The following is a 25,326-nucleotide window of genomic DNA, read 5'->3' as shown; positions in this document are numbered from 1 at the left end:
TCCTAATTAGGTCACGGGTCATCTGGCGGGGTACACCATGGTCCGGTCATGGGCACACTTGGACAAACACTAACTCTTGCATTCAATGTATCGTCTTCATTTAATGTTTTCATTTAAAGTGACAGGAAGTCCACACTCAGATTGGAGCTAACTCAGGTCTCCGTGACGCCAGAGAAGCTATTAAGTCAATTAAGCGTTAATTAAACGCTTGAGGGTATCAATTTAGCTCAACTTGCTTAGCTTTCCGCCGTCCACGTGGACACGGATTGGTATCAGCATGAAAGCCACCGTTCTACTGCTAGATTCCCATCACATCGGATGAAAACAGAAGTATAACAAGTACAACTAAAAGCTGCATTCAAGAGCCCTGCGTAATTCGGAGTACCTTATTCATGTCAAAGGTGCGGAACATTTGCTCGATGTAGTCGTTGGCCTCGGCGTCCAGCCCTCGCAACCCGAAGAACTGCTTGAACTCGTGCAGGGTGAGCTGACCCGACGGACACTCCGTCATGAACTTCTTGTACCAGAGGTGCATCTCCACCGCTTGCATGTCGTCCACCGTGCTGCCCGTAGAGTTACCCATAATGCCGCCGCCGCCGACTCCCGACTGGTCTACTGTGAAGCGGAGCGCGTCCGTCTTCACGGTCACACAACAGCGGGACGTCGCAGGGTGAAGAAGCGCAGGAGCTGGCAGACTGCTTTTGTAGTTCACGTGTTTGGGTCTGCCACGCCCACCAGGGTGCCCTCGTCGGGTTTAATCCCCGGTTTTAATCCAGGCAGATGAGCGGCTTAAGAATTCCATTACACATTACAATGGATGCTCACGCTTCCTCTGCAGATATGCTGGCAAATCACAAGTGTCAATCACTCCATGTGGATTTGCATCTGCGACACGCTATGTAGAAAGATGACATAATGATTCAATATGTGCTTTATTTACAAACCATAGTTAACAGTGCTGCATTCATTCATTTTCTACCGCTTTTTCCCCCCCCTCACAAGGGTCGCACGGGGGTGCTGGAGCCTATCCCAGCTGTCTTCGTGCGAGAGGCGGGGTACACCCTGGACTGGTCGCCAGCCAATCACAGGGCACATATAGACAAACAACCATTCACACTCACATTCATACCTATGGACAATTTGGAGTCGATAATTAACCTAGCATGTTTTTGGAATGTGGGAGGAAACCGGAGTACCCGAAGAAAACCCACGCATGCACGGGGAGAACATGCAAGGGTGGAATTGAACCCTGGTCTCCTCGCTGTGAGGCCACATGAACCATACACGAGGAAATTCATTAATTTTTACCGCTTTCCCTCACGAGGGTCGCAGGGGGTGCTGGAGCCTATCCCAGCTGTCTTCGTGCGAGTGGCGGGGTACACCCTGGACTGGTCGCCAGCCAATCCCAGGGCACATATAGACAAACAACCATTCACACTCACATTCATACCTATGGACAATTTGGAGTCGATAATTAACCTAGCATGTTTTTGGAATGTGGGAGGAAACCGGAACATGCAAACTCCACACAGAGATGGCCCGAGTGTGGAATTGAACCCTGATCTCCTAGCTGTGAGGTCTGCACGCTAACCACTTTTCCACCGTGCAGCCCTGACTAGCATTCATTCATTCATTTTCTACCGCTTTTCCTCACGAGGGTCGCGGGGGGTGCTGGAGCCTATCCCAGCTGTCTTCTTCTGTCTGGTGGCCAGCCAGCCAATCACAGGGCACATATAGACAAACAACCATTCACACTCACATTCATACCTGTGGGCAATTAACCTAGCATGTTTTTGGAATGTGGGAGGAAACCGGAGTACCCGGAGAAAACCCACGCATGCACGGGGAGAACATGCAAACTCCACACAGAGATGGCCGAGGGTGGAATCGAACCCTGGTCTCCTAGCTATGAGGCCACATGAACCATACACAAGGAAATGTTGCTCTAAATAAAAAAAAAACACATGCTTACTTGCACATAATATTCAACAAACAGAAACATACACAGTGTATGTTAGTTTAAAAGTAGAAGATATGAATGCTAACATATTATTAAAAAAAACTTTGTTGTCATACGTACATTAACAAAACAAAATTGCAATTGAGAAATTGCATGTAAATGCTTGGAAAAGCAAGCTGGTTGGTACATCACAGCATGTCGGAGCACCCCGCCCCCCTCCCTCCCGCCCCCCCAGCACGGCCCAGTCTCGGTAAGTGCTATGATCTTCAATCATTGGGACATTTTTTTTTGTCCCTTTTGCAAAATTCTTGGTGTTTTTTTTTCTGTCATGAACCTAAACTTATCCATTTCAGGACTTGATGGATGACCTTGTCTTCTTCCTCCATCCTCCAAATAACCATCACGGCGGATGCTGGTCCACGGTGGTCCTCAAGAAGCGCCGCAGCTGCCTGTGGATGGAGTCCAGTGCGGACACTGTGCAGCGTGAAATCAGGGTCATCCACTTCACCGCGTTCACCATCCACTGCACCGTGCGACCCACAAACTCCACAGACACGGTGGCGTAGTGGGCGAACAACGCCAGGCTCCTCCCCAGCTGCCTGCAGTTGCTAACGATCAAGTCGACTCTCGGGTCCTGTCTAGACATTGTTGAATTATCTCTGTCCTGCATGGGGGGGACAATTTATTATTTTATATGTGTGACTCATCTTTGCGTTTTTAATTGACGATCCCCTGCGTGGAGCGAACGCAATATGTGGCGTGTGGTACTTTGCAAACAGTCCCTTACCGTTCTCGTCCAATCAGCGCGGAGGAAGTTTTGTTTCCGGGAGAGTTTGGTGATGTGGCTCTGCTGCCTGGAAATCCATCCGATGAAATATTAGCGGATAAAGCACAAACATCCACCAAGAAGCACTCTTACAGGTGAGTCAAATGTAATCTTTTTTTTAAAGCGTCGCCGCTTCGTTGGCTTCCCGAAGAGACGAAGGACATTCGCCGGGATTTGGAGGAAGGATATTGGAGGGTATTGGCGAGTGTTAGCTAGCTAGCTAGCCTTCACACGGAAGCTACAGTAAACAAAATATTTCTAGTCCGCTCCCTTGCTCTCCCCCTCCGTTTTGTAATAGTCCATCACGTCCAATGCATTCTTAAGGCTTTAGTGTCAAGCTGTGCGGGGGAGTTTTCTGTTCAATTTCGTAATAGATAGCAAGAATCGCCTCTGTTGATGTGTACGGTGACGCAGCCGCAATGGACTAAAGGCTGTGTTCGGGGAAGTTCGGCTATTGTCGTTCTAGTCCGGAATTATTTGCTTAGGGATCGCAGTCAATAAAAAGTGAAAAGTGAAACTCTGACAGACGTATTCGTTGAGAAATTATCTTTAGAATACTGGCCGCAATATTAGGGACACATATATGTGTAGTGATACATTAAAATACTTTTGATACAAATGAAGTACTAGTACTGCTACTGTTTGTATTTAAATAATAATTGCACTAGATTTCAGTGTTGTTTTGATGGATTAAAACGTGTCGACCCTAAAATGGCCTCCCCTTCCCATTGCAGTGCCGTCCTCATGCTGAGCCGCCTGGCCACGGTCCTCCAGGAGCTCTCCGGAGAGGAGGGCCAAGATGGACACTCGCAACAGGACGAGCTCACGCCTCAGCCTCCCGCCGACGGGGGCCAAGCACCTGCGGAATCCGAGGCGCCCGAGGATGCGACGGAGCGCCTGGCCCACCTGGAGCAGCTGGTGGTGCAGCTGAAGGAGCTCATCCGGGACAAGGACACGCAGCTGGCGGGCAAGGATGCTCTGCTGAAGGTGTGCACCACGTTCCACACTTGGCAAGACGTTGTGGCGCCGACTCATTGGTCGGTTTTTGTTTGTTTGGCAGAACGAAAGGGAGGCGGGGGAGGCTCGCTTTAATAAACTCAAACTGCAGGCCAAAGCCAAGATGGTTGCACTCAATAAACAGATCGCTGACCTGAAGGGACCAGAAGGAGCAATAGTAAGTATTCCACATTCCACCATTTCCACCAGTTCCTAAGCTTTCCATCTCATTTTGTGTCCACCAGAGCCCCGACATCTCTTTCTCCAGAGACGTGGCCGCAGACGGCGACGTGCACGAGCTCCAAAGCAAGCTGAGCGAGGAGATGGCAAACAGCAACCAGCTGCTAGGACGACTCGAAGCCGCCGAGAAGCTCCTGGTGGAGAAGGAAGCCGCTCACGCCGAGCAGATCAAGCTCCTGCAGGCTGTCGTGTGCGAGAAGGACGTGCGTTTCCAGGAGCAGATTCAGAAGCATGAAGAAGAGCTGCTGGCGGCCACGACGCAGTCGCCCAAGGACGGGGAGATCCAGCAGGTTCAAGATGGCACACTTGTTTTTTTGTTTTTTTTTAATCTGCAATGAAACACTCTCTGACGGTCATCTTCTCTGGTGGACGTCGCAGGCTCTTCATGTAGCACAGCGGCGTTGTGAGGAGCTCGAGGAGGCCTTGAAATCACGCTCCCAAGTGCTGGAAATGCTGCAGCAGGAAGTCAGCAGTGCGGATCAGCAAAAACAGGTGCAGATTCCCAAATTTACATTCCCATTTCTGGGCTCCAGACTAGCGACTGAGTAGCATAAAGACAATGAGCACAGTCAGAGTGGAGATGTGCATGCGTGGGTTTTCTCCGGGTACTCCGGTTTCCTCCCACATTCCAAAAACATGCTAGGTTAATTAGCCACTCCAAATTGTCCATAGGTATGAATGTGAGTGTGAATGGTTGTTTGTCTATATGTGCCCTGTGATTGGCTGGCTCGCCCGAAGAATGCTTGTTTGTCTATATGTGCCCTGTGATTGGCTGTCTCGCCCAAAGAATGGTTGTCTATATGTGCCCTGTGATTGGCTGGCTCGCCCGAAGAATGGTTGTTTGTCTCCTATATGAGCCCTGTGATTGGCTGGCTCGCCCGAAGAATGCTTGTTTGTCTACTATATGTGCCCTGTGATTGGCTGGCTCGCCCGAAGAATGGTTGTTTGTCTATATGTGCCCTGTGATTGGCTGGCTCGCCCGAAGAATGGTTGTTTGTCTACTATATGTGCCCTGTGATTGGTTGGCTCGCCCGAAGAATGGTTGTTTGTCTACTATATGTGCCCTGTGATTGGCTGGCTCGCCCGAAGAATGGTTGTTTGTCTGCTATATGTGCCCTGTGATTGGCTGGCTCGCCCGAAGAATGGTTGTTTGTCTGCTATATGTGCCCTGTGATTGGCTGGCTCGCCCGAAGAATGCTTGTTTGTCTATATGTGCCCTGGGATTGGCTGGCTCACCCGAAGAATGGTTGTTTGTCTATATGTGCCCTGTGATTGGCTGGCTCGCCCGAAGAATGGTTGTTTGATTACTATATGTGCCCTGTGATTGGCTGGCTCGCCCGAAGAATGGTTGTTTGTCTCCTATATGTGCCCTGTGATTGGCTGGCTCGCCCGAAGAATGGTTGTTTGTCTACTATATGTGCCCTGTGATTGGCTGGCTCGCCCGAAGAATGGTTGTTTGTCTACTATATGTGCCCTTTGATTGGCTGGCTCGCCCGAAGAATGCTTGTTTGTCTACTATATGTGCCCTGTGATTGGCTGGCTCGCCCGAAGAATGGTTGTTTGTCTCCTATATGTGCCCTGTGATTGGCTGGCTCGCCCGAAGAATGCTTGTTTGTCTACTATATGTGCCCTGTGATTGGCTGGCTCGCCCGAAGAATGGTTGTTTGTCTATTATTTTTGCCCTGTGATTGGCTGGCTCGCCCGAAGAATGCTTGTTTGTCTCCTATATGTGCCCTGGGATTGGCTGGCTCGCCCGAAGAATGCTTGTTTGTCTCCTATATGTGCCCTGTGATTGGCTGGCTCGCCCGAAGAATGGTTGAATGAAATGTTGTCATCAAAACTAACATGAATATGAATACATGAATATTGATTTCAGAAAAGCGAGTCTGGAGCCCCTCGTTAGTTCAACCTGTCCATGAAAGCGCTTGAAACCACATTTTGCTCATCCACTCAGATCCTGACGACCCAGTTCCGGCAAATGGATGCGGAACTGACCGAAGCCGTCAAGCTGAGGGAGGAACTGGCCCGACGGTCCAGCGAAGCGGAAGCGGCCCTCCAGGAGGCCCGGCTAGAGATGTCCCAGGCTGAAGCACGGCATGCGAGCGAGCTGACTTCCGTGAGAGACGCGTTTAATACGAGCCTGGAGAAGGAGAAGGCGGAGGTTGCCAAGTTGACGAAAGAGGCCATCCAAGCGTGCCAGGAAACCTCCGAGAGACACAAGTTAGAAATAGCTCGCCTTGAAGGAGAGCTTAGGTCTTCAAGAGCGGCTGAGTCACAAGAGACCAAATCCCAAGTGGACAAGCTGGAGCGGGCGCTGGCTTCTCTTCAAGAGGAGCAGGAAGACTCCCAGAAGAAGAGTGAGATCTTGGCCGAGGTTTGGCAGCGCTTGCAACCGCTCGCCTTTCAAGAAGTGCGACCATTGGAGAAGCTTGCAGATCTTTCCGAGGTCTTGGACACGCTCCTGTTGATTGAGGCGCACGTCACCAGGCTGGACGAGGAACGCTCTGACGGCGAGCGACGTTGTGCTGAGCTCACAAGCACCATGGAGGCTCTTCAGGGTGAGAGCTTTCATCTTCTCGGAAATGTCCTTTTGTGTTCACAAACAATAAAAACAATCTGCTTCCAGAACAACTGGACAGGATCACCGCTGAGAACGGGGAAGCCGAGACTCAGCAGCTGGAGAGGCCACATGACCCGGTGAGTCCTCCTAAGAAGACAAAGCAGGTATTAAGTACAAAGTCAGACGAGACGTGACAGCAAGCAGGTCACAGGAGGAAGTGAGCCCGCTAATCCCCCCCCGACACTGACCCACTCGCTAATCTGACCTTCAGCTCTCCACGCTGACGTTTATGCTGCACTGACACCTCCAGACCAGCGGCGTCAGGCTCAATTGAACTCAAGGGCAAAGTGTAACAAACACCATCCCAAGCACACAAAAATACACACAACCGACGACAATGAAAGCATCAATCGGTCGCGCTTTCATCCTGACACGCACCTACTGTACATGGGAGGGTTTATACAGTGCAGGGATTCAGATAAAACACTCACTGCATAACATATGAATACACCCTGGACTGGTTGCCAGCCAATCACAGGGCACATATAGACAAACAACCATTCACACTCACATTCATACCTATGGACAATTTGGAGTGGCTAATTAACCTAGCATGTTTTTGGAATGTGGGAGGAAACCGGAGTACCCGGAGAAAACCCACGCATGCACGGGGAGAACATGCAAACTCCACACAGAGATTCGCCGAGGGTGGAATTGAACCCTGGTCTCCTAGCTGTGACGTCTGCGCGCTAACCATTTGTTCACTTCCTACTTTCCTAATATAGTTGAAGTATTTTTTTTTTACTTAAAAAAAAAAAATCATTCACTTCCTGCTTTCCTAATATAGTTTAATTTATTATTTACTTTTTAAAAAATATATGTTTTTGTTCACTTCCTGCTTTCCTAATATAGTTTAATTTATTATTTTTTACTTTTTTAAAAATATATGTTTTTGTTCACTTCCTGCTTTCCTAATATAGTTTAATTTATTATTTTTTACTTTTTAAAAATATGTTTTTGTTCACTTCCTGCTTTCCTAATATAGTTTAATTTATTATTTGTTTTATTTTTTACTTAAAAAAAAATATATTTTTTGTTCACTTCCTGCTTTTTTTTGTCACATACCAAAGTACGAGGTGATATGAGCATCCAATGACATAATGGGTACCATAGTAAGTGTCAATATAGTGATATATATATATATATATATATATATATATATATATATATATATATATATATATATATATATATATATATATATATATATATATATATATATATATATATATATATATATATATATATATATATATATATATATATATATATATATATATATATATATATATATATATATATATATATATATATATATATATATATATATATATATATATATATATATATATATAGCACATCATCATCATCATCATGACTGGATCATATTTCTCCTCTCTTGTAGAGAAGTATTGGATGACATTTTTAGCTAATTGCTTATTTTTTTTTAGCCTTATGCATTATTTTAGCTGTTTGAAGATGAACTATATCAGCAAGTTGAAGTATTTGTCATTTTAGAAATAAGGAGTTAGTATGTTCTCTGTAGGCGGCGTTATGAATTATCCTTACTGGCCTTTTTTGCAGTACATTTAGCCAGTGAAGATTGCTTTTATAGTTATTAGCCCATATTTCCACACAATAAGTAAGATATGGTAGAACCAGAGAGCAATTTGAGAACAAATTTTGCTTTTTTGAAATGTTGGGCGCTAATTGTTTAGCATTTTTATTCATGTCCCCCCATGGCAATTTGTGTACCATGTTTTGAAAACTAAATCTTTCTTGCTTTTGTTCAGCCTCCTGAGATGGTTTCACAGCAGATAGAAGCTGAGGTTTCCTCTGAAGCTGAGAAAGGTACAGCGTGATAGTTTTTATTTTTTCATCAAGTAGACGGCTATTTTTCCTGACTTTTTGGACCATTGTGGTTTTCCGTAGCCACCATCTGGGACCTGGAGCAACACGAATCACAGCAAGTGCCTCAAGAAGGTTCCACAAGTGACGTCACGACAGCTGAAAACATCCACGAGAGCAAAGATGGTGACAACGAAAACAACGCCGCAACACCTCTCGACTCCCTGGAGGACACCCAAGAAGACGAGACCACCCTGGTCGCGGAGGACATGTCAGTCCTCTCCATTTCTGCCGGCAATGAGAGCAGCCCAGAACTTATCGAACATCATGACTCCCCTGAAGAATCCAAAGGGACTTCCTCTGATGAGATGGTCACCAGCAACAGCAGCTGGACTCTTCTAGAAGCTGTCAACCAGGATGGACGCCAGGAGTGGCCGTCCATCATGCAGGACTTTGGCCACATGCAGTCATGGGAGACCACGAGCATGGAGCAGGAAACCTCCACAACTTTGGTCACGTCCTCTTCCGTGATGATCCGACAAACGGTTGAGGTTCACGAGACTACGCAGGGTGCTTCTACACTAGATGGTTCTTCTTCTTCTTCTTCTTCAGGCCTTACCGACGAGCTCCAAATGAGGTACGGTGAACTTTTAGCTGAAGTGCAAACCCTCCGGGAGGCGGCATCATGGTCCCAGGAGAAAATGAAGAATCTAGAAGAAGAAACGCAACGTCTCACTGCTGCTAAGGAGCATTCGGAGTCTCAGGCAAGCGACTTTGCAGAGCAGCTCAAGTGTGCCAGAGAAGAACTTCTAGATGTTACCCAGCAAAGCAGCTCAGCAGCAGAGAAGCACATCGCTGAAATCGACCTTCTGGAAGAACAAATTAACATTCTGAACATCGACGGTAGCGCCAAGGAGCAGAAGATCCAGGAACTACAAGCAGACCTGGAGGTGGCTCGCCGAGCCCTTTCTGAGCAGGAGAACCAGGCCAGCGTGCTCGGCTCACAGCTGGAGGACAAGGAGCTCCTATGTTCGGAGCTGGGGAGGAAGCTCGAAGATATGGAGAGCAGCATGTTGGAGAAGTCTCAGATATCGGCGATTGACAGCGACACTTTATCGAAGAAGGACTCTGAGATTTACGAGCTGCGGCTTCGCCTCAGCGAGAAGGAGCAGCAGATGACCGAGCTCAGCGACAGCATGTCGGCAAAACTTCACCACGCAGAAGAAGAGCGAGTCTTAGTCGACGGTGAAGTCAGTAAACTGAAGGAGCAGCTCGTAGAACTTGAGAAGACCGCGGACGAGGAACCAGCCGCTCTACGTCAGGCCAAAGAGGAGATGGAAACTCAGCTGGCCATCACGAGAAAGAAGTTGCAGGTTGCTCTCGTGCAACGTAAAGAACTCCTGAAGAAGGTCGCTGACCTGGAGATGGAGGTGAAGAACCCAAAAGAAGACGCATCTGAAACTGCTGCAAACGTTCCAGAAGTGGAACCAGAAGTCCAGAAGTCTTCACTGGAGGACATGGACGCCAAACTGTTGGAGCTGGAGCAAGCAGTGATCTCCAAAGACGAAGTCATCGAGAACCTGGAGAGCACCATCAGCCAGCAGAGACAACTTCTTGCTGAAACCGAAAGCCCTGGCGAGTCCGACACGCCGTCTGACACCAGCTTGTTGCGATCCCAAGTGGCCTCTCTGGAGGCGGAGTGTGAAACACTGCAGAAGAAAGTCCAGGAGGCCCAAGAGTCTCGTAAGGAGAGCATCCGCAAAGCCAAGGAGAAAGACCGACACCATCGGAATCAGCTGAAGCAGCACAAGGACGAATACGGTGATCTCATGGAACGTTTCGAGGTGCAGAGTAGCGAGTATGAGGTTCTTCTCGTGAAGCTGAGGGAATTAGAAGATAAGATGAATCCTCAGAAGGAGGAGCTGCCACCTCTGCAGAGCAAGGACCCGGTTCCTCACTTAGAGAAGGCCGCATCTTCTGACTGGGCCCAAGAGGACTGGGTGGATTTTGCAGGATCTGAGACGGACTCGGTGCAGCCTCCATCTGGTGGTCAGCAGCACCAACCGTCTGAGCAGTGCAAGATCTCGTCCCCTCAAAAGGAGGAAACCATGAAAGCTCTTGGAGATGAGATCTCAAGTGTGCAAATGGAGAACTTGAAGCTGGTGAATAAGCTTCAGGAAGTGGAGACTGCTTTGTCCCAGAAGGAGACGGACCTCCAGGAGGTTAGCAAGGAGCTCACGGCCCTGCGTGAAAACGAAAGACAGCTTGAGGTCCTCTCAGCAGAAATGAAGGACCTCAGAGAGAAGTACCAGCAAGCCGAGTTCTACGCTGAGGCCTTGAAAGCGGAAATGGGAGCTGCTGCCGCTGCAGCTTCCTCCCGGTCCTCCAACTCCATTGCAGAACTTCAAGCGGAAGTTGAAGACTTTAAGAAATTCCTGGACGACAAGAACACGGAGATCACGGCGCTCAGCCAGCAGCTTTGTGAGCAGAACGTTCTCCTCCGTTCAGTGCAGGACACCGTGGAGCACAAAGATGGTCTTATAGCCTCCTTGGAAGAGGAGCTGAAAGCCGAACAGGAGAAAAGCAAGAAGGTGGACCTTGAGGAGGACAAGGACAACGAAGCCAAGACGCAACAGCTTCAGCGGAAACTTCAGGCGGCGTTGATTTCTCGCAAGGAGGTGCTCAAGGAGAACAAAAGTCAGAAGGAGCAGCTCGCCTCAAGTGAAAGCCTCCTCGCGGAGCTGCAGCAGAAGATGCAGATGGCGGACGATGAGCTGGAGAAGCTCCGAACGGAACGCGCAAAGCTGATTGATGAGGTTGACCGCATGTTGCTGGAAAACCAAAGCTTGGGCTCCTCCTGCGAGAGCCTCAAGCTGGCCATGGAGGCCATAGCCAGCGAGAAGGACGCATGTCAAAGAGAAGGCGAGTTGGCCAAAGAGGAGGCGTCCAGGATGTGCGGCGAATGGGAGGAGAAGGTCCGCGGCATGAAGGAAGAGTACGAAAGCTTACTCCGCTCCTACGAGAACGTGAGCGACGAGGCGGAGCGTGTGAGGCGAGTCCTGGAGGCCGCCAGGCAGGAGAGGAAGGAGCTGGCGGCCAAGGTGAGGTCCAACGAGGCCGCCAAACAGGAAGCGGAAAGGCAGGCAGAGGAGGCTCAGAAGGAGGTGGAGTCGGTGAAAGACAAAATGAGGAAGTTCATCAAAGCGAAGCAGCAGAAGATCCTGGAGCTGGAGGAGGAGACCGAAAGGCTTCGAGAGGGGCAGGAAAGCAGAGGAGCAAAACCAGACGATGAACCTCAACCTGAAGATGTTCCAGGACTTCAAGTTGAGCTGCAGATGATGAGAGCTGAGTTGGACGCCAGAACGTCGGAGAGAGACGCCTTAAGACAAGAGATTGAAGACCTGAAGACACAACTTGACCAAATGGAGAGAAAAAACGCTGACAAAGTTCTTGAGGAGGTTCAGCACCCAGACACCGAAATCATAGAAGCCAAAGAAACCAGAACCCTCGGCGAGAATCCAGATGACCTCATAAATTCCAAGTCATCAGGAGAACAAGAGCTTCTATTAGAGACCAAAGTTGGAGAGCTGGAGGCAACTCTTCATTCGGAGAGGGAACTCTGGCAAAAACGAGAAACCGAACTCAAGGCTGCACTGGCCTCCCTTGAGAAACATCTCCAGGAGAGCAAGGAGAAGTCGGACCTTACGGCCTCCCTGGAAAGATGTCTGCACGAGAGCAAGGAGAGAGAAAACCATCTGATGGAGGAGGGCTCCAAGCGAGAAGAACAGTTCAAGGAGCTCCTCAGAAGCCTCGAAAGCGAGAAGGACAACCTGGAGGAACGTTTGATGAACCAGTTGGCCCAACTCAACGGGAGCATCGCAGGCTACCAACAGGAGGCGGCCAGCAACCGGGAGCTCCTCGCTCAACTTGAGATGGAGCGCGGCGACCTCGAAGCCGAGGTCGGAGCCCAGACGGATCGAGCGTCCCGCCTGGAGGAGGACTTGAGGCAAGCCCAGAGGCAGAGAGCCGAGACTGAAGCCGAAACCGGGAAGCAGAGGGAGCTGGAACAGCAGCTGAGGTCCGCTCAGAGAATCAAAGAAGGCAGCCAGAGCCGAGCCCGTCAGCTGGAGGAACTCCTGAGGGAGAAGCAGATGGAGGTCCGCCAGCTCCAGAAGGACTCCATCCAGTACCAAGAAAGGATCAGCGAGCTGGGAAAGGAGGCCAAGGCGCTGCAGCTGGGCCACGGTGAGCTCAGCAAAAACCTCCAACATTCCCAAGATGAGACTTCCAAAACCAAGGAAGACCTCAGGAGATTAGAAGCAGAGTTGACGAGCTGTAAATCCGACCTGGGTGAAGCCAAGGAACATCTCAACGTGGTCATGGCTGACAAAGCCACTTTGGAACAGAGTCTCCAACAGAAAGAAGCTCTGTTGAAAGCCGACGCGGAGCAGACCCTGGACTCTGTGAGATTCCGGCTCGGTGCCGAGCTGAAGGAGATGGAGCTCAGACTGGAGGAGGCGTACAGCGACAGAGAGAAGGAGGAAGAAGCCACGTTGGAGGCCAGGGAGACGGCAAAGGCGGCTGAGCGGAGGACCCAGGAGATGCAGGCCCGCCTGGACGAGTCCCTGGCGAGGCTGGCCGCCTTCTCGCGCTGCATGTCGTCGCTGCAGGACGACCGGGACCGGGTTCTGGATGAGACCCGGCAGTGGGAGACTCGCTTTAACGATGCTCTGCACGGAAAGGAGGCTGAGGTTCGGGAAGCTGAAAGCAGAGCCAAGGAGCTGATGGAGAACCTCCAGAAAGAATCTTCTCTAAAGCAAGAACTTCAGCTCTCGGTGGACAGGTAATCCTTGCTCCATGATGCCAAGTTGACGTTTCCATGGTTACCTGACATTCTTCCGTGTTGCAGATTACAGAAAGCAGACCAGGAATTGCGGCTGAATCTGGAAGAAGCGGAGAAGAAGCTAAACGAGAGCCGAGCGGAAGCGGAAAAGCAGCGTGCCGAGCATCTCCAAACGACGGCTGAGCTGCAGGCCGTGCAAAGCGAAGCCCAGCTCCTGAAGAACGAGGTGGAGAGCCATAACTCGAGGGCTCGCGCTCTGGAGGAGGCCGTGGCTCGGCTCCAGGAGGAAGTGGGCCGAGCCAGGGCGGAGCTGAGGGAGCGGGAGACGGACGAGAGGCGTCTGTGTTTCACCTTGGAGCAACTAGAAGCTGACCTCCACGCCTCCAAGACCCTGACGGAGCGTCTGCAAGCTGAGTTGCATGAGAAGGAGAAGAAGGAAGTGGAGATGCTGGATGAGAAGGAGCAAGCTGTTGTACAGGTAAGACCAGAACATCTTCTCCCACTGAGTCCACCTTCTAACGCTTTGACTTGGTAGGCCGCGGAGGAGGCACGAAAGGAGGCAGACGCCAGGGCACGGGAAGCTGAGGAGGAGCTGGAGCAGAAACGAGGAGAACTGCGAGATGCCGAGGAAGAATTACGAAGGTCCAAGGAGGAGATCAACACCTGCAGTGCCAAGCTGGGCTCCTTCACAAAGGCCATGGGCTCCTTGCAGGATGACCGAGACCGAGTCCTCAGCATGTACAAGCAGCTGGAGGAGAAACATCTGCAGGTCATGATGGACAAGGATGATGTGATCCAGGAGGCTGCACGGGAGAGCAACACCCTCAAGGAGGAGCTGCGCTCTCTTCTGGTCCAGAGAGACGACCTTCACGCCGAAAAGGGCAAACTATCTGCTCAGCTCCACGGCTACCGTGATGAACTCCAGCAAGTTCTCAGCTTGAAGGACTCCCAGCACAGGCAGCTCCTCGCGGCGCAGCGAGAGCGCATTGCATCCCTGGAAAAGGAGCGCAACGACTTGGAGAGCACGTTGAGGAGCAGTCCCAAGGTGGAAGCTGAGACCCCGTTACAAGCCGCCCAGGCTCCGGGAGCTGAAGTCGAGAAGCTCAGGGAGCAGTTGGAGGCGGCCAGACAGCAAGCACAAGCCCTGGAGGAGAAGCTCCTCGGGGAGCAGCAGGAGCACGAGACAAAGACCAAAGAACTCACCGAGCTGCGCTGGGAAGGAGGCGTGATGCGCACCGAGTCCGAGAGCGCTCAGGAGAGGGTGGCGGAGCTGGCCCGCGACCTCCTGGCCGTGGAGCAGAAGCTCCTAGAAGAAAAGGAGGCCGCTGAGCAGCTCAGAGCAGAGAACCAGTCGTTCGGCAAAGCCATGGCATCGCTTCAGGACAGCAGAGACCAGGCGGAACACAAAGTCCAAGAACTCAGGATGAAGCTGGAGGAGATGAGAAAAGCTGGAAGCTCCGCTGGAGAAGTATGGAGCCTGAAGAATGCCCTGCAAGCTCTCCAGAATGACCGCGAGAGACTGGTGAGTGGCTCCTTCCAGGTCTTTCCACTTTCTGTTCTAACTTGAGCAGAATAATCGGAATAATGATCTTCTGCTCTTGAAGCTGGAGCAGCTTCAAGCACAAACATCAGAGCTGAAGACACACAAGTCCGAGCTGGCTCGTCTGGGAGCAGGAGAGCTGATCAAAGTCAGCCAGGAGCTCTTTGAGGAGAAGAACAAGAACCAAGCCATGGTGGGTGCCATCACGCAGCTGGAGAACATGGTGCAGGTGGACAAGCAGGAAATCGAGATGCTCAGGTGAGACGTCCGACCCAAATCCATGTCCGCCACGTGGAGGTGACAACAAAACCAGCGCTTTGTTCCTCCAGACTGGAGCGTGTGGACTGGATGGCTCAGGCAGAGCAACTCAAGCAGCAGACGCTCGGCGCGCTCTCGGAACGCGACCAGCAGCTGCGGCAGCTCGCCGCCATGTTGGAGGAGGCCCGCGCGCACACGCCCAAACTCCAGCAAGAACACGACCAGAGAGAGGTGCACGAAAACGATATCTTACGTCATTATCCATAACTCCAACCTTTCATTCGCTCCTTTTAAAAAAAAAAAGGCCTCACGGGAAGGAGACAGCGCTCCTGGAGCTCCTCAGGAGAAGAACAGTCGCCAAGCGCTTCACGCGTCTCGCTCCAACATCTCGGAACTACAGCAGAGGTACCAACACGGATCCATGGAAGAACTTGCATCATTCAAACGAGATGATGTTGTCCATTTCAGGCTGGAGGAGGAGACGCAGCAGAGGCTGGCTGCGGAGGAGCAACTCATGGAGGCGCAGGATCGACTCAGGCGGTACAAGGAGGAGATGAGGAGGTGTCATGCATCCAAATGGAGCACGTAAAGTCACATCTTCTCACGTTTTTGTATTCATTTGCTCACAGCCAAGCCAAACAAGGCGACCTCTCCGAGGCGGCCGTTTTCATCGAGGCGCCCGAAGGAAGAGTCACCCGGGTGAGTACACGCCGCCATTTTCCCCTCTCTTCCACCCTGAATGATTCTTTTCCACACACCCCCCCCCACAGACGCGTCGAGGCGGCACCGGCGTGCTCCGGGCGCTGCGAGCGGGCGTGTGCTGGCGTCGCCGCACGCCGCTGCTGCTGAGCATCTACCTGCTGAGCGTGCACGTGCTGCTGCTGCTGTGCGTGGGCGGCTTCCTGTGACGGACATGGAGGGGACGGCGCCTCGCCGAACCGAGGATTCCGCACACAAACATTGCACTTTACGGGACGGACGCTTGCATGACACTTGTCACTTTATTAGGAACGCCCATCAGAGACTGGAGGGTACCTAATAAACTGGCAAGTGAGTGTAGATGAATGCGGGGCTGCTTTTGTTTTAACATTTGCCATAAAGGGACGAGGTTTTTCTGGAAAATAATATCCAGATATTCGCCGTGTATAATGGTGACAGGTTTGCTTTAGGTCATGTGATCACATGCACAAAAACCCGGTATGGTGAAATTCATTCCTTCAACATTCCCTCATGTGAATCCCGTTAGGATGATATTTATGCCTATAAGCTTCTTCCTGGATACATATTCCCCTTAATATCCATCCCATTGTCAACCATGCTAGGGTTAATGTAGTCTAATTTATTGTTTTTCTGCTTGAAATGCACCATCAAACACTTTCTACATATAACCAATCTAAAGGGCTGCAAAGGAAAACATGAAATCAAAAAGTGGTTTCTAGTCGATAATTGCTTCTAATTTTTACTTCATAAAACGGCATTTAAATAATAAAAGGATATTTTTAGTGGGAAAAAATGTGTGCTTTCCGATTTTTTTGTTTCACCTCAGACATGACAATAATACTGTAACACTCTACGCTCATCCAAACACCAGACCAGACGGGTGGAACAACATCCGGTTTTTTATTACGGTCAAAAGAACCAAGCTTCCTAACAAGGGCTACAACTCCCTAACATGCGGGTTCTGTCTCACTTCCTGTCCGTCACCCCTTTTCCTTCCCAACCCCGGAACATATCTCTCAATTGCAACACCTGCGCAAATACAACACATAATACCCCTAAGGGTCATTATAGTATATTTCCGCAAAGTTTGATTAAATATAATATTAATATTATTTTCCTAGTCTGAATAGACACTTTTACACTATTATTGTTTTGATTTCCATGTACTAGCTGAAGGCTACGGAATCCCCGTAACAGCAGCGCAAGCTAGCAAGCTAACTAGTTAGCCTCCAATGTACCTCTTCTAAACTTAAGCAAGAGTTCCAAAAGAGTGGGGAAGATGGACAAAAGAAGCCAAAAACATACAATTTCCACACGGAATGAGAGGAATTCAGCTTTAGCATGTCGGCTGGGCTCGTTATGAAAGGTAATTGATCACGTCATGTCATAATATTAGCTTTAGCCTTGTGACAGCAATATGTGTACAATACATGTAACATATAACTTGTCTTTCAGTACTATTGTCTTCACGGAACGGAACATTTATTACTTTCTTTACAAAAAAACGCGATCTAGAGCGGGATCATATTTGAACTTTTATATAGCCAAGTACAGTGACTGCAAATAGTGAAATATTGACAAGACAAACGGCGCGACGCCATTTTATTGTTTAAAATAAAAGGCCAGACTAGACCGATATCCACGCAGTAATTCTGCCCTCTAGTGTTGCAACTTGGTATTGCGGAAATGGAACATTCTCAGCGGCTTCAAAGTACACGTTTCCTGGTTGATAAACGGCTTTTGGCTACTTATAGCCTCAAAAGTACAATAGGGTTAGATAATCAGGAACAAGCCGAAATAAACAAACAATATGCTTTATTCCTCTCCAATAGAATAACACACTGTTACTGGAATGACCCTCGTTGGAGTTTACGATGTCCGAAAGCACTTGAATGCAGCATTCCAAACCCAATACTTGATCGATCTCCAATACTAATATCACGTTAGCATGCTGTTAATGGAATTGGCTTCGTTGACTTTGAAGTTTCTGATGTCCGACCGCACTTGAAAGCAGCACCCCAAGCCCAATTTCCATCCCTTTTTCAAATTCAGCGTTGAATGTGTTTTAGATCAAAACACCTTTGAAATATCAAATATTGTTTCAGTTGACAAGGCGCGTTCACGCTTTGCTGTGCTCGTTCACGCGGCTTTTGTGGCGTCACGTCGACTCGATGCGGAAATCTGGAAATCCAGTAAATTGCAAAGATCGACTGAAAGGTAATGGATGTCTCTTTAACGGAGATTATTTTATCATTTATTTCAACTTCCGGCCATTGTGTCCTCTATTAAGAAAATATGATATTTGATGACTGAATGAAAAGTGCTGATGTTACTGTTAAGGAACTTTTAAAAGGAATGCACTTTATGTCAACATCCCTAGCTAATCAGGTAATAATTGTAATGTAACAGGAAGAGTATAGCAATAAAGTACACAATGTTTTTGTATCAATTGTGAAATATAGATTTTAATACTTTTAGGTTTAAAATAAGTGTTAAATGTGAGTGTTGCTCATTTTAGGGAAATGAGACTTGTAAGAGTGGCTACTTTTTCCAACCATGGAAATATGAGTAAGTCACTGTGTGTGTTTGTTTGTGTGTGTTTGTGCAGATGTGGAAGTCCGTGGTGGGCCACAACGTGAGCATGAAGGTGGCTGCAGAAGGCGATGACTGGGAGACGGACCCCGACTTTGAAGTATGCTCTTCTGTCATTGGACTTCCTGCACTGCTGTGTGTGTGTGTGTTTGTGAGGTTGATGCAACCGCTTCCTGTTTCAGAATGATGTGTCGGAGCAGGAGCAGAGGTGGGGGGCCAAGACTATTGACGGCTCGGGCCGCAAGGAGCACATCAGGTAAGAAGTTAGTGGGTGGTGTCACGTCCGCTCGTGCGTGCTGGTCAAGATGATGAGCAGATGTTGCGCAACAACAGGAAGAGGAAGTGATATTACCCTAAAGTCAAACGGTGTTGGTCGTAGACACCGAGCCAAAATGACATGAAGTATAGTACTGGCGTTTATACTGCATAGGCGTTGTACATTTGGTCTTTTTCATATATTCATATATATTTACCTCTATTTTTGCTTGGGTTCACTTAAATGAAAATATAAACATATATACATAAAACACATAAATGAAGAAATAAATAAACTGTAGATTAACTGAGATTAATACAAATAATTTACACATAAATTTAAATAAAATTGGTAAAAAAAAAAAGAAATAAAAAGGACAATGTAAAAATAAAAATAAATACAAAAGTGTTAAAACAATTTTAAATATTGTTTTACACTAAGTAATTTTTGTACAATTTTTTAAATTCATTTTTATTTATTTATATTTATTTTTATACTGACCTTATACTGTCCTTTTTAAAAAAAAAAAATTTTTGTATGTGTTTTTTAAATATTGTTTTACACTAAGTCATTTTTGTACTGAGTAAAAATGTGTAAAAAAGTGTGAAAAAAACAAAATAAAATTTAACTAATAAAAGTATAACATTAAATTAAAATGACTTGAATAAATATGTAGACAAAAAGTGACTTAAAATGTAAATTATGTAATTAAATTGTAAAAAAAAATACATTAAAATAAAAATGTTTCCAATTAAAAGTGTAAAAAAATAAAATGACATAAATAAATGTGTTAAAAATATTTAAGAATTAATTTAATAAAAATCTTATTATTAATTTTAAAAAGCTGTAAAGTCTGTCATGACCTGTGACCTTTTGAAAATGCGTGGAGACCATTTGAGAAGCTCTGCTCTTACGTAGACCGGTCGCCATATTTGAAGTCATTATGAATGAAATATTATTATGAAATATGAAATTGCTGTTTGGTGGAAAAGGACATTCCAGCTGGCAAGATGGAAGAAGTGTAACTGGTCGCCGCTCCGTCTTTCTTTGACTGCAGCGTTGCCGAGCTGAGACACACGGTGGCCGCCGAGCACCAGCAGGTGAAACATCAGGAGGAGACGGCCAAAGCGTCCTACGGCTACGGGGGGAGGTTTGGCGTGGAGAGGGACCGCATGGACAAGGTTTGATGGACCCGATCGTTGCGGTGGCGGGGTGGCTAACATGAGTGTGGACGTGCAGGTGGCCGTGGGACACGACTACGTGGCTCGGGTGGAGCAGCACAGCTCCCAGAAGGATGCGGCCAGAGGCTTTGGAGGGAAGTTTGGCCTGGAGGAAGACCGCGTGGACAAGGTGGGAGGACTTCCACACGTCTGGTTTCTTCACGCTGCCTCCTCTCTGCAGCATTGTGGTCAAGGCGTACACGTACTGCTTTGGATTGGATTAGATTAGATCAGATGTCCCTTTATTCGTCCCTCAGTGGGGACATTTAACATTGCACAGCAGCCAAGAGGACAGAACCGGTTAAATAGTAAAAAACCTAAAAAGTATTACTTTTACCCAGGATTATATACATATACAGTTTACAAGATAATATGAAATATGAAATACTTTCTCATGTATTGCGTTTGTGTTAGGAGTCCAGTCCAGTCTGTTGTTGAGGTGAACACCCAGGTACTTGTAACATGTATGTATGTATGTACGTATGCATGTATGTATGCATGCATGCACGTATGCATGTACGCATGCATATATGTACTTGTGCATACACGTATGTGTGCATGCATATATGTACTAGTGCATACACGTATGTGCGCGTGCATATATGTACTTATGCATACACGTATGTGCGCGTGCATATATGTACTTATGCATACACGTATGTGCGCGTGCATATATGTACTTATGCATACACGTATGTGCACGTGCATATATGTACTTATGCATACACGTATGTGCACGTGCATATATGTACTTATGCATACACGTATGTGCACGTGCATATATGTACTTATGCATACACGTATGTGCGCATGCATATATGTACTTATGCATACACGTATGTGCGCATGCAATATGTACTTATGCTTACACGTATGTACGTATGCATGCACGTATGTATGTACGCATTCATATATGTACTTATGCATACACGTATGTACGCATGCATATATGCACGTATGCATGCATATATGCACGTATGCATGTACGCATGCATATATGTACTTATGCATACACGTATGTAAGCATGCATGCACGTATATATGTACGCATGCATATATGTACTTATGCATACACGTATGTAAGCATGCATGCACGTATATATGTACGCATGCACGTATATATGTACGCATGCATATATGTACTTATGCATACATGTATGTAAGCATGCATGCACGTATATATGTACGCATGCATATATGTACTTATGCATACACGTATGTACGCATGCATGCAGGTATGTGTATATGTATGTACGTATTCATGCACATATATATGTATGTATGTACGTACACATGCACGTATGTATGTACATACGTGTGCATGCGTGCACGTACGTATGTATGTATGTATGTACATAGGTGCGCATGCATGCACGTATGTATGTACATATGCATGCACGTATGTATGTACATACGTACGTATGCATGCACGTATGTATGTATGTATGTATGCATGCACATATTTTGGGTGTAGTCCAAAGTGTGGCCTGCGGGACATTTGAAGCGCCCAGCTGCTTTTTTGGATTGCCCCCCCCCCCCCCCCCCCCCCACACACACACACACGCACAACAGCAAAAGTGGTAGAATAAAGGCAAAATATTCCGAGAAAAAAGGAAAGGAACGGTCTGGATGTGCACGTGGATCTCCATCATGTGTCGTTTTATTGGATCTTCCCGGATCTTTCCTGACTTCCCAAACATGTCCCTGCAGTCCGCGCTGGGCTTCGAGTACAAAGGACGAGTCCAGCAGCACACGTCGCAGACGGGTGAGTGAATCAGCAGCGGGAAACGATTCCTACGTGTCCGTGTCTCCCGTGTCCGTGTGTCCCGTGCAGACCACTCCAAAGGCTTCGGGGGCAAATACGGGGTGGAGAAGGACAAGGTGGACAAGGCGGCTCTGGGCTACGACTACAAAGCCCAAACAGAGAAGCATCAGTCTCAGAGAGGCGAGTCCCACCCCCCACCCGTCCCACTGCTTCTTGACCTCCACTTCACCTTCACCCCCCCCTTCTTTTGGCCCCGGTAGATTACTCCAAAGGCTTCGGAGGCAAATACGGCACGGAGAAGGACAAGGTGGACAAAGCTGCCGTGGGGTACGAGTATTCGGGCCACACGGAAAAGCACTCGTCCCAAAAAGGTGAGGTGACCGTTTGACCTCGCTGATTCGGGACAGCTCACTGACGGATTGGGGGGGGGCGTGTTTAGATTACGCAACAGGTTTCGGCGGTCGCTACGGTGTGCAGTCGGAACGCATGGATAAGGTCTGTAAAGATGGCGCCAACACGTGGAGAACATCTGAAGCACCGAGGTCCGAACGTGATATTCTTTCTGTAGAGCGCTTCAGGTTTCTCAGACGTGGATTCTCCTGCCTCGGCGTACACGAAGACGCAGCCGGTGGAAGCCGGTGAGTTCCTCATCTCGCTCTGAAGCTCGAATGATCACAAAAATTCATCCATCTTCACCTCGTCGACGTGTCTGCTGCAGCCGCCGGCGGCGCGGGAAAGCTGAAGGCTCGTTTCGAGAGCATGGCCAAGGCCTCCGACGAGGAGGACCGACGGAGAGTAGAAGAAGAAAGAAGCAGAAGAAGGGACAGAGAGAAGAAGGAGCAACAGGAAGCTAAACGTCGTCAACAGGTGACCCCACGAAGACCTTCTTGCGAGTTTACCGCCTCGTTTCTTCCATCTTGAATGTTTCCTGCAGGAGCAGAAGCTCAGAGAGGAACATCTTCATCCAGCAGAATGTGAATCCCCACCACAGATGTACCTGAACATGCCAGAAGAACCCAAACCACAGGTCAGAAGTTCCCATTTTTGGTTCCTTTTGCCACTAAATGCTTGTAATACAAAGTCCCAACACAGGGGGTCGCCATTGCACCATACAAATCACTTATACTACAACCCCTGAAGTACTACTTTGAAACTATTCCAGCCAAAATACGATGAGGGGCCTCCAGCCTTGCCTCCACGTTCAGACCGTTTCCCGGACTACCCAGCGCCCCCCATGGTAGAGGAGGATGAGGAGGATATCGGCGTGTATGACGAAGGTGACGAGTACAAGGAGGTTCCACCAGCGCCCCCTGTGGAGGAGGAGGAGGATATGGGCGTGTATGATGAAGTGACGTCAGAAGATGTAGGCGAAGAGTATGAGGAAGTCGTTCCGGCGCCCCCTTTGGTGGAGTACGGCAATGATGAATACGAAGAGGTTGCCGCAGCGCCCCCTCCGGCTTGGCCGGGTATAGCATCACAGTCACAAGAGATTTAAACAAAGATGGAAATATCTGACAAAAAATGATTTATTAAAATTATTATAATGCATTCAAATGTCACCGCAGCTACCGGCGACTACGAAGACCTGTCAGGCGGCGTCCACGCCAAAGCGCTTTATGACTACCAAGGAGGTACGCCGTTACTTTTATTTCTTGATTTCAATTCCCATACACTCGTATCGGATCATTTTCCGCAGAGGACACAGACGAGATCTCCTTCAATCCGGACGACGTGATCACCGACATCGAGATGATCGACGAGGGATGGTGGAAGGGACGTTGCCACGGACGCACCGGCCTCTTTCCAGCGGCGTACGTTGAGCTGATGCAGTGAGCGACGCCGACCCACAGCGTCCGGTCACGTCCACGTGTAAGATTGTGTCGCTCGTACGCCGATAAATCTGATAAATCGATCTTCTAGAGAGTCGAAAGGAATTCTGAGCTTTGCGTGTTTTGAATAGGAATATTGCTCCAAGTATCTTTTGTTTGGAGGAAATACCAGAATATACATCGGACTGTCTATATCGATCAATAAACATAATTAAGGACAATATCATCTTCAGTCTTTGGAAAGCAAACATCTTGCATCACCAGGCAATGCCCTTCTTCTTCTTGACCTGGCCTCCCTTCTTCGCCGTCCGCTTGCCTTTCAGCTTCTTGGCCTGTCGCTGGTTCATCCATACGGGATACTGTCCATGTTCATTCAGGAGCGTCTTCTTGTTCCGCTTGCTGTCCAAGTCCATTTTCCCCTCTGCAAAAGGAAAAATTAAAAATCATTTCCGGTTTCCAAAGCAAGAGAAGATTAGCCTCACTCACCATCATCATCACCACCGCCGCCGCCACCTTCTGTCACGTCAACGTCTGCATCCTTCCTGATCTTTTCAGCCGGCACCACAATGGCGATCTCCTGCATGTCGCTCATTATGGCGTCGGCTTTTTTGTCCTGGCTCAGGGCTTGTTTGAGCCGGGCTAGCTCCTTGGGAGCATTCTTCTTCCTCTTCTCTGCTCGCATCTTTCGCTTCCATTTGCTCCGCAAGCTTTTGGCCATTTTTGGTGATGTCCTGTTAAGGCAGAATATCACAATTATCATTATTATTATAACATATATTTACATAACAAGCATCGCGGAATATGAGTTATTTTGCTAACTTCCACTTAGCTTAGCTACAACCAGCTAGTTCGTTAGCGATCTGGTAGCGAAGCTACTTTCTAACGCGTATTACGTGTATTAAAAGTTACATATATCATGTGATTTACACAACAAACAAAACACATAAATGTAAAGTATCTTACAAGGAACGCTTTTGCTGCTGTAATCGCTCCGTGGGTAGAAAGGATAGACACGTGTTTACAGTGCAAGAACAGTCATGTCCCTCACTGAAGAAGCTGCGATCTGATTGGCTAGCCGTAGCACGTCTAAAAGCTACAATCTCTGATTGGATGTTTTTCACCCGGATATTACGACCTCTGATTGGCTAGCCGTTGCACGTCTAAAAGCTACAATCTCTGATTGGATGTTTTTCACCCGGATATTACGACCTCTGATTGGCTAGCCATTGCACGTCTAAAAGTTACAATCTCTGATTGGATGTTTTTCGCCCGGATATTACGACATCTGATTGGCTAGCCGTTGCACGTCTAAAAGCTACAATCTCTGATTGGATGTTTTTCACCCGTATATTACGATCTCTGATTGGCTAGCCGTTACAACCCGGAAGTGTTGGAAATCAACATGGAACCGAGTGTCAATACGCACAAATAAAACAACGAGGCGTGTAAGGTTGGGTATTTAGCAACTTTTAACAAGTCAACAATGGTGTTACGAAACGAAAACTAAAACCCAATTCCAGCAGTGAGAGTTCTTATGAAGAGTTATCATAATATACAGAGTCATGAGTAGCCCTTGTGCAAGTGGCAATTTTACGCCTGCCTTCAATCCACCGCTCTCTCCTCGTCTAACAAAAATGTTAAACATGTTGGAGAATGCCACAGAACAGCTAATGCTACTTAAAGACTTCCAGGCGGCCTTTCAAACATGCGACAGAGGCCTGGGGAGTGTCGCAGAGGCCGTGGGAGAAGAAGAAGAAGAAGAAGAAGAAGAAGGGGACGTCAGGTGACATGTTTATGTCTGACTGCAGTGTTT

At 48.0% G+C, this 25,326-nt stretch overlaps 5 protein-coding genes across 10 annotated transcripts in view; 3 read left to right on the top strand and 2 right to left on the bottom strand.

Annotated features, from left to right (window-relative positions):
* The window catches only part of guca1a (guanylate cyclase activator 1A), a 3,218-nt gene extending 2,534 nt beyond the window's left edge, over positions 1-684 (bottom strand). The window contains exon 1 of the mRNA XM_058077080.1: positions 386-684. Coding sequence (XP_057933063.1) covers positions 386-583 — 198 coding nt within the window. The 5' untranslated portion in view covers positions 584-684. The remainder of the gene's footprint in view (positions 1-385) is intronic.
* A 1,643-nt stretch (positions 685-2,327) lies between these two features.
* Positions 2,328-18,679, top strand: golgb1 (golgin B1). Of its 3 annotated transcripts, none has more exons than XM_058077062.1 (19): positions 2,328-2,881; positions 3,521-3,773; positions 3,847-3,960; positions 4,028-4,312; positions 4,401-4,514; positions 5,977-6,580; positions 6,649-6,719; positions 8,436-8,493; positions 8,575-13,333; positions 13,400-13,811; positions 13,869-14,855; positions 14,938-15,131; positions 15,203-15,362; positions 15,436-15,536; positions 15,600-15,692; positions 15,761-15,830; positions 15,902-17,217; positions 18,460-18,543; positions 18,626-18,679. In XM_058077062.1, exons 2-17 carry the CDS (start codon positions 3,531-3,533, stop codon positions 16,037-16,039), a joined length of 8,403 nt encoding a protein of 2,800 aa, XP_057933045.1. In that variant the 5' UTR covers positions 2,328-2,881; positions 3,521-3,530; the 3' UTR covers positions 16,040-17,217; positions 18,460-18,543; positions 18,626-18,679. The 3 variants fall into 3 exon arrangements, with proteins under 3 accessions (XP_057933045.1, XP_057933046.1, XP_057933047.1); XM_058077064.1 differs by having other exon boundaries at positions 2,329-2,881; positions 15,600-15,671; XM_058077063.1 differs by lacking the exons at positions 18,460-18,543; positions 18,626-18,679 and adding an exon at positions 17,957-18,068.
* Positions 18,374-23,517, top strand: hcls1 (hematopoietic cell-specific Lyn substrate 1). The gene is made up of 15 exons (XM_058077989.1): positions 18,374-18,382; positions 18,460-18,543; positions 18,626-18,699; positions 19,757-19,880; positions 19,939-20,049; positions 21,630-21,684; positions 21,754-21,864; positions 21,945-22,055; positions 22,124-22,179; positions 22,253-22,322; positions 22,403-22,551; positions 22,619-22,711; positions 22,847-23,150; positions 23,250-23,315; positions 23,381-23,517. Exons 1-15 carry the CDS (start codon positions 18,374-18,376, stop codon positions 23,515-23,517), a joined length of 1,554 nt encoding a protein of 517 aa, XP_057933972.1.
* On the bottom strand, positions 23,313-24,635 carry llph (LLP homolog, long-term synaptic facilitation factor). 2 transcript variants are annotated; one of them, XM_058077081.1, is made up of 3 exons: positions 24,477-24,635; positions 24,000-24,244; positions 23,313-23,934 (listed from the first exon to the last, which is right to left on the bottom strand). In XM_058077081.1, exons 2-3 carry the CDS (start codon positions 24,229-24,231, stop codon positions 23,771-23,773), a joined length of 396 nt encoding a protein of 131 aa, XP_057933064.1. In that variant the 5' UTR covers positions 24,232-24,244; positions 24,477-24,635; the 3' UTR covers positions 23,313-23,770. The 2 variants fall into 2 exon arrangements, with proteins under 2 accessions (XP_057933064.1, XP_057933065.1); XM_058077082.1 differs by having other exon boundaries at positions 23,313-23,935; positions 24,004-24,244.
* pex26 (peroxisomal biogenesis factor 26) overlaps positions 23,523-25,326 on the top strand; it is a 30,176-nt gene continuing 28,372 nt past the window's right edge. For all 3 annotated transcript variants that reach the window (XM_058077073.1, XM_058077072.1, XM_058077071.1), the window contains exon 1: positions 23,523-25,296. In XM_058077073.1, coding sequence (XP_057933056.1) covers positions 25,076-25,296 — 221 coding nt within the window. In that variant the 5' untranslated portion in view covers positions 23,523-25,075. The remainder of the gene's footprint in view (positions 25,297-25,326) is intronic.

This window comes from Doryrhamphus excisus, chromosome 7, assembly GCF_030265055.1.
Source record: "Doryrhamphus excisus isolate RoL2022-K1 chromosome 7, RoL_Dexc_1.0, whole genome shotgun sequence".
NCBI classification, from domain to species: domain Eukaryota; kingdom Metazoa; phylum Chordata; class Actinopteri; order Syngnathiformes; family Syngnathidae; genus Doryrhamphus; species Doryrhamphus excisus.
This window is presented reverse-complemented; position numbering and strand designations above follow the sequence as displayed.